The 8,571-nt window shown below is 42.2% G+C and overlaps 1 protein-coding gene across 6 annotated transcripts in view; it reads left to right on the top strand.

Annotated features, from left to right (window-relative positions):
* phactr3a (phosphatase and actin regulator 3a) overlaps window positions 1-8,555 on the top strand; it is a 33,865-nt gene extending 25,310 nt beyond the window's left edge. For 3 of the 6 annotated variants that reach the window (XM_086067708.1, XM_086067707.1, XM_086067709.1), the window contains exons 5-12: window positions 171-396; window positions 644-897; window positions 2,394-2,547; window positions 6,781-6,836; window positions 7,238-7,299; window positions 7,407-7,547; window positions 7,625-7,701; window positions 8,074-8,555. In XM_086067708.1, coding sequence (XP_085923834.1) covers window positions 171-396; window positions 644-897; window positions 2,394-2,547; window positions 6,781-6,836; window positions 7,238-7,299; window positions 7,407-7,547; window positions 7,625-7,701; window positions 8,074-8,089 — 986 coding nt within the window. In that variant the 3' untranslated portion in view covers window positions 8,090-8,555. Of the gene's footprint in view, window positions 1-170; window positions 397-643; window positions 898-2,393; window positions 2,548-6,780; window positions 6,837-7,237; window positions 7,300-7,406; window positions 7,702-8,073 lie in introns of all 6 variants that reach the window. The other 3 variants (XR_015094013.1, XR_015094012.1, XR_015094011.1) reach the window with 1 other exon arrangement.
* The last annotated feature ends 16 nt before the right edge of the window (window positions 8,556-8,571 follow it).

The following is an 8,571-nucleotide window of genomic DNA, read 5'->3' as shown; positions in this document are numbered from 1 at the left end:
TTAGATTCATTGAGGATTCCAAATTGTCCAAAGTGTGAATGTTTGTATCTGTGTGATTGGCTGGTGACCAGTCCATGGTGTACCCCCCTCTCACCGCTCACCTGTGACCCCAGTGATAATATGCAATATAGAACATGGATGGACAGATAATAAGTCTTTTTCCCCCCCAGATTCAGGCCCCGTGTCACTCCCTCTTCACCACCCCTCCTATCACCCCAAGGAGCCTCCACACAGGACCACAGAGTGTCTGGTGCCCATCACCCTGCCCTTGCGAGGGCACCTAGCCAATTCCTCAGGGTCGCCTCACCTTGGCAATATGATTCACCCACCTATGCCCCCTAGTTGTATTATGGAAGAACTGCAAAGAGCGTTCGCCACCAAGAACAGACAGGAGAGGTGAGCCTGCACATATCTGCTTAGTAGAGATAAAAACAAACTCATGCAGAGTTCACGTTGTGGGTGAGAACATGCAGACTGTCTCCGGTCGAGCGTCTAACTTTTTGCTATAGAATAAGTAGCTTTTGGTAATATTGTATCCGCAACCAGTTATGAGATGGGCTGTTTGTTTTGAAATCCAAATCTCCCTGCAGTGTTATGACCTTTTTGTTGACATTTCTCTTCTTGTGGTTGTGCGTCCATGCAGTGTGCATGAAGGGTGTGAGCAGGGCTCAACACCCCCACGGTTGTGGTGCTCGGACGGACGTCTCTCTCGCTCCTGCAGCTCAGAGAACCAACGCACATCCTCTCTGGCGGGCATTTGCGTCGGAGGTGGCGGCTCCGACTGGCCCAAGAAGGAGGCAGAGGAGAACAAGGAGAACGTGCGGCTGGACCAGTGCTTCTCCAACACATCGGGTCTCCCCACTGATTTGGAAGGATGGAACGACTCTGTCATCTCTGGTGGGTCATTTGCTTCGCTCTAGACCAAACCAAAATGTACAATGGAAACTCGATTTAAGGACCCACAGAACCAACAGACTGCAGATAGAACAGACCAAAAATAGTTTCCGGTCCGCTCAGAACATCAGTTTGTACAGTAGTTGCCAAAGTCTGTTATAGTTCTAAAATTGGCTGCAATCGGCCACAGCGCAAGTAAATGCCACTGTGGGGTAATTAACAGACTGATATAGAGAACATATTTCTGGGTTGAGCTACTTCTTTTTCTTCGTTTGTGGCCAATTGACCAGATTCTCATCAATAGCTGTCAGACCATGAACCCCATCTGGATGACAATACATGGGGCAAAATGTTATCACATGATCTGCAGATAGCTCCTCTGCACCACACTCACAGGTTGCAGTGGGAGCCATTCCCCATCTGTGCATAGTTGAGCGGAAAAGCCCAACGCCAGTTCGAAGGCAGTTGAGCTTGACCCAGGCAGACCTTGGAAGACACATGCCTGGAGGTGAGGTGCTGGTGTTGGTAGGGGTACAAGTCATCAACCTCCACGTGGTGTACCCTGTCAACTGAAATCCAAAAATTTCAGGCTAATGATGATAAAACGGAGGTGCTTTTGAGGTGGTAAAAGGATAGACCCTCTGCCTCGAAAAGCAAAGAAGTGACAAACTCAAAGGTTGACCAATGTTGTCACAGAAACATAGTAGACTAAAGCTGGCTCATAGATGTTCCTATGTGGCGGTCATTTTGGCACAGGCGACTTTCCCATCAATGGCAATGATTGGACATAGGTGCCGGCCATATTAGCAGGGACGACTGCCCCATCAAAGGTAACAAAAAACATGCACATTAGCTTAGCCCGCCGTAGGCACGCAGCTCTAAAGGAGGTATCATAGCAGTCATATCATATCATATTCATCTCTATTGCTGTTGTTTACTGGCACGAGTTCTCGTCATGGGAGTACATGTATACATCTCTCACATGCTATTTTATGTCGTTCATGAAGTTATTCTTTTGTAAAGCCTTTATCTATGAAATATAATGGAGGTGGAAAAAAAGGAAGTGCACTAACATTGTGCCCCCACAACTCCAAGCACTTGTCAGTTAAGTTTCGATAAAGAGTTTCAAGCTTTTTTCTCCCAATAATTATGCACTGTAAGTCTGTAGCCTACTGGGCATTATTTAGGCCACAGAAAAAGTGCAACATAATAATTTTGTACTGCATTGGGTGTTTTTAGGCCACTCCCCCCCAAAAAAGAACCTTCAATTTTGTGGACAATCGTCTCTAACGGGTAACACCTCCCCCAATTAGTCCGTTAAATCGAGATTTCCCTATAATGTAACCAGAAATAATGATGATCTTGTCCCAATTTACGCACAAATTAACTTTTATGAATAGCAAAAGGTGGACATACATTCTACCTTGTGCTATCTAGACAAAGAGCATTTTATACTGTACTGTATATATGATAAATGTTTTCCTTCTTTTTTTATGCAGGCACACTTCCTCGCAGGTTAAGGAAGGAGTTACTGGCTGTCAAACTACGAAACAGACCCACCAAGCAGGAGCTGGAAGACAGGAACATCTTCCCGGCAAGGAGTGACCAGGAGCGGCAAGAAATACGGCAGCAGATTGAGATGAAGCTCGCTAAGTAACCAATGTTTTCTTTCCTTTTCTAGTAATTGCTGTAATCAGGGGCGTGCAGAGATCTTTTGAGTGGCAGGTGCTTTGGAATAAAAAAATTAATAAATATATTATTATTGTAGAAACAATATAAATGTGTGCTAAAAGGCGAATTGGTGGCCATTCAATATATATTGTTTATAGTTCCCTACTGAACAATTGAATTAAGTAATTGACGAGAATATAGTAGTGAATAACAGTATCTTAGAGAATTTAACTCTATGTGAACTGGAAAGGCAATGCTATATCCTGTGAGGAAGCAGGGTTAGACGATAAGCCTTTTTGGGTGGTGGCAAATTGTGACCCCTGCCAAAATCATCACTGGCCCTGTAATGTATATCACTGCCCATGGCCCAATACCTCACATCAAAATTTCGTCAATTTAATATATATATATATATATATATATATATATATTTTTAATTTACACAATTACCGGCTTTTGACTATTCTCTTTCACACTGCTGCTATCCCGTCGTTGTTACACCTCAGCTAGATCCTTGGAAGCCACGAAGTTGAGAGTGGGGTGGTGGGGGGCAATCAGGGGTTAATAATACCCATCAAGTTCACTTGAGGCTGGTGACCCTGTGAACAGGCTTTTTTTTTTAATTATAAAAATTTACTTCACAAATGAATCATTGCTCTGAATTTAATATACACTATCAGAAAGAAACACTATGATATATTGGTGAGACAATGAGTCGACACTGTCTGTTACCAATGAGAAGAATAATTTGTTCTTCAACAAATCAGTTAAGAAGTCAGCTTATTGTTTAAGAACAGCAATGGGAATGCTGGACTCTAAACAAACAACAATTATTCAGCAATAAGCACGAGTGAGCAATCCTCTCAGCAACAGGTACAGACAGAGTGTGCCTCTAGGAAACCTCTTTGAACAAGATGCACTGACTCACATTAGCAAGTGCCTTCATGCTGGGACAAAAATAGAACTTTTTTTTTTTTTTTCACAGCCGAGGAACATAATGTCCAAATTGAACAACAGCTGTGATCTCCTTTGTGAATTTCTCACAAGATCCAGATTCTCAAGCACCCGCATATCAAACATGAGGCACGCCGCTGAATGTATTGCATAAGTAGATAATTTAAGAATAACATAACACAAAGGCATGCACAGATGCTTCCGCACATCCTACAGAAACATTGTGCGCCTTGTCTCAGAGACTACTAAGAATACTGCTGACAACCCATCTATTCTGTGAGGAGATGATTCTAAACTTGAGTTACAGGAGAGGTTTTTGCTAACTTGCTTTCAAACATCAATCAGCTGTCATATAGAAGGATGCAGGGCCAGTGATTTTAAAGCAGTTCCACTTGTAGCATGGCAGTGAGAGAGGCTGCATGTTATGTAAAGACCTCACTCCAGACAGCAGCATGTTGCAGGCTGCTTTAATTCCCATCTAGAATGAATGAGCTCAGAAAGATCGATTGAGATTCCAGTTATCTTTTTATGTGCTACATAGTGATGCACAGCACAGACATTTTTTTGCATTGGCTGACTTTTTTTTTCTTTACTTACGGCAGTTCAAAAATAAAAGTGCAACTATGTATAAAAACTGTATAAACAGTACCATTAACCTAAGCATCTTTTTTTTAACCCCTTGTCCTCAGGACAGGGTCGTGGGTGAGCTGGAGTCTATCACAGATGACTGGGCGAGAAGTAGAGTACACCCTGGACTGGTCGCCAGTCAATTGTAGGGTACATGTAGACAAACAACCATTCAAACTCAAGTTGACAGTAAAGAGGGGTAGAGTGCGTGTTCTCCCTTTGCTTATGTAGTTCAAAAACATTGCATGTAAGGTTAATTGCACACTCAAAATGTTGTGAATTTAAGTATGAATGGCTGTTTGTTTATATGTGCCATGCTGGCAAGCAGTCCAGGGTGTAGTGGGATAGGCTCCAGCTCACCTGTGATTGAGAAAATGAATGGATAATATCATACCATACTATAGTATATTTTTGACAAGCATAATATAGTTTTCAATGAGAGAAAAAAAAAGCAGTTATTCTGCATTAAAGTGAGGCATTTCAATTTAATAGAGCGCTGTGATTACATCCACTACTGTCAGCGCAAAGCCATTTGAGAGGGAAACCCTTGGCCACATATAGCTCATCAGGAGTGGAGGGATTCTTGTGGCAGTTCATTTGCCCTGGGAATCCACAGTGAACGACAAAACAATCTCTGGACTTGAAAGCATATGTATCACAATTCACTCTATTCTTATCCATGGCTCTGCGCAAAGATCTGCTGCTACATTGGCTGTACATCCAACAGAAAATGTGATCAGGCCTCATGGTACGCAAGGATGCTCTGTTTATACGGGTGCACTTGATCGATGACCTTTCTATTTTTAGAGACTCGCCGCCTCGTGACTATGCTGCAGTCACACTTAGCTTTTTCTAATCTTGGCTTTGGTTTGCTCAATAATGTATCTCACCATCCACTCCCCACGAATGTGCCACAGAGTTATCTAACGATAAACATCTTACATTTGATCACACTATCCCAAATAAAAAGAACAGTGAATGTCTGACTCATGAGGTGTGTGAGACTGAAAATTAGGCCTTGTTTAATATTGTCAGCGTCCTTATTTAGTAAGCCTGCACACTCTAGCAAAAAAAAAAAGAAGAATCTAAAAATAGCATCACACCAGCAGCTCAGAATATAACAGAGAATTTCCCTCCAGTATGTTGCTAGGGAGAAATGAGCATTCCTGCTGGACGACCATTGTCTCAGACATAGAGAGTATGGTTGCCTAGCAACTCGGAGTATGGTCTTGTTCATTTATTTCAAAGGTAATAAAGGGGGAGATGAGAGAGCAGTGAATACTGTTTTTCAAGGAAATGGATGGAGATTATTGACCAATCTAAAGTGTTGGAAATGGCTTGCTTTCTTTGATGACAAGGTTTTGGCCGACACCAGCGACGTGACTGCTTGCTATATGACTCTGCATTCATAACATCATAGTCACGCAAAAAACACATTCAAAATATATTCAGTGTAATTGCGAGAAATAACCTTGAATGAAAAAACCCCCCACAAAAAACGGTGACTTGTGTCTTGTGGTTCCAATAAAATTGGGTTAACAGGAAATGGATGAATAACAGAAACATTAGGAAAAAGGCTTGGTCAACTCACTATTTTTTTGTTTATGTAATTCAATTGTAGAGAATAGGTTGTCAAAGCAAAAATATCAGCTGCTTCGTATGTAGGTGTGTGTGTGTTCACCTTGAATTTGCACATGTCGCAAGCACAGTGTCATGTGTCATGGGATGATGATGGGATGAGTCCCACAGCAAAGATGGTATTCTGCTCTGTCCTTTGCACCCCAGGATTGTGGTGGTGGTGGTGTTCAGCTCTCTAGTGTAGATTGCATATGTTATTCATATCACGTATTAATAGTTCAGGTTCACATATGGTATACTCGGGGTAACATACCTTTTTTGGAGGCCTTGCTGCCAAGGGCACCTGACAAGCTGAGATGAATGAACAATTCAATAAGTGCTCAATGAACAGTCAACAAATTATTTGATAAATTTTTGGTGCCAAAAATTAAATAGAAAACTAAGATATTAATAAAACAATGGAAATGTATTGTCAATTGATTGATTAAAATGGTAAATAGAATCTGAAAGAATCACATTAAACGGATTTGTTTTTATATGTACAGTATTGTATTGTGTTTTATTGTATTGCCTTTCAATATGGAGAATTTAATCTAGGCACCTCAAATGTAAAACGTGCAGCAATTCTCTCTCTGTGTGCATGTGCTGCGGGCTCAGTGCACATCAGGAGATCGGGGATGCCACGAGTATGAGTGTGCTAAGCCCTGCCCAATGCTCATTATTTATGCAGTAACCAGGGAGACTGAGGCAGAGCCGCGCGGGCAGCCCATCACGACCCACTTGAAAAGCTCATGTAGTAGAGTGCTCGAGCTAGTAGAGGACCGCAGTGCACTGAGAAGACATGGCACATCTTGGCTTCCTTGAATAATCCAACAGAGGTCCGGAGCAGCTTTTGAGTATTCCAGATGTTCGGCACGCCTCTTCCCAAGTACCACAGCCGCGGTTCGGATGCGAGATGGAGACATAGGCAAAGTGACAGAAGTACAAAGAGGACAGGGCCATGACAGTGGGATAGTGGACAATGGTTCAAAACGTGGTTTTGGTGTTTCTACGCAGGAGGCTGAGCCAGAGACCCAATGTGGAGGAGCTGGAGAGTCGGAATATTTTGAAACGTAAGTTCATGCTAAACTGCTGCCAGTCTTAATTTTAGTTAGAGTTTTACATTATTCACTGTAAACCTCTTGAGGACATCCTATTCTCTTCTTGTTTCATACAATGGCAAATGATTGTGTGTTTTGTAGGCAACAAATTAAATCCTTTCAATTAAATAAAATATTAAGTACAAGAAAAATTAAATGTCATTGGGGTTTTAATAATAGAATAATGTCAGAAAATACCCTCTCTCAAAATTAACTAAAAATGATTAAATAAACAAATCCTGGATCCATACATCCATCAACATCTTCTTTGGCCCACAACTTCTTATGACAGTCAGTCTTGTGTTTTTGCATGATCCTGCTTACTAGTGAACGGAAATGAAAACATAATCAAAAAAGGCTTTTTTCCCCACCAGAGAGAAACGACCAGACAGAACAAGAGGAGAGAAGAGAGATCAAACAGAGGCTAAACAGAAAGGTACAACATTAGTCTAAATATTAATGCTTTTACTTAATGAGGAGTGTTTGTGTTAATTGCAATGGTGACAATTTGGGTGACTGTCTTGCATTTCTTGCATGTTGCAGCTCAACCAGCGGCCCACAGTAGATGAACTTCGGGACAGAAAGATTCTGATCCGCTTCAGTGACTATGTGGAGGTGGCTAAAGCTCAGGACTATGACAGGAGGGCAGATAAACCCTGGACGAGGCTCTCAGCAGCGGACAAGGTACCACTACGGCATCATGTTCACCACTTAAGCAGAGAGGCCTGCTGTATTGCCATTGTCTTTGCTGTTCCTTGCAGGCTGCCATCCGTAAGGAGCTGAATGAGTTCAAAAGCACTGAGATGGAAGTACACGCATCCAGCAAACACCTTACAAGGTTTGTGTTTTGAGGCATTCCGTGCGCATGCTTAGTATGTATGGGAGTAGCTATTCTGGGAAGCAACGCTCTAAATTTAGATACTCCTTGCTCATTCAGGGAGGACAGTGGAGCTAAAAATAGATGGAAGCACCTCAGTCAGGGGGAAGGGAGACGAAATAATGAAAAGCCAAAGTGTCCTTAGCTAAGCTTGTTTGTGATTGGACCAGAGCCCGCTGCTGTAACAGTGACCCAGAGAGAGAATAGGAGTATTCAAAGGCTGCCGGCACATACATTGCTGGATTAAAAATAGACAACTACTACTGATTAACAGCTGCAACTCTAGGAGGCTATAACAATTTACAACTCATCTCCTCACATTTGTCTCCGTAGGTTCCACCGGCCATGAGAGCCTGGAGTTTCTTCTGTGAAGAAATGTTCTGAAAGTGCTCAGTGTCGACAAGTCTGGAGTCTTTTCAGTCTTCAGCGAGTCTCAACTTTATTCCTGGTTAGACAGGAGATGATGCTTGTGGCTTCGTGTTCAGGAGGCCACCAGGCCACTGGCCTTTCATAGTGGCAGCGGGCTGGTGGGAGTGGATTATAGTATGAAGCCTCTGATTACCAGAATGAGAGCCAATGAGGAAAAATGTTTTGTTAATGAGTCAGTGTTTTTTTGTTTTGGTACCATTTTATGGACTTGACAAGACATTAGTGAGAAGACTGTGCATGTGACCACCTTTTCATAACTGCTGAATAATGTGTCACTTGACTGGGGATGGATTTGATATTCACTGTACATACAGTATGTCAACATCACTGAAAAGCTAACTACCTTTGTAACAATACTTCAAAATACAGTCTTTTCTAAAAATGAAGGCTCGTTTACCTTGT

This window comes from Leptonotus elevatus, chromosome 2, assembly GCF_054856555.1.
Source record: "Leptonotus elevatus isolate MCC_2025b chromosome 2, RoL_Lele_1.0, whole genome shotgun sequence".
Taxonomy (NCBI): domain Eukaryota; kingdom Metazoa; phylum Chordata; class Actinopteri; order Syngnathiformes; family Syngnathidae; genus Leptonotus; species Leptonotus elevatus.
This window is presented reverse-complemented; position numbering and strand designations above follow the sequence as displayed.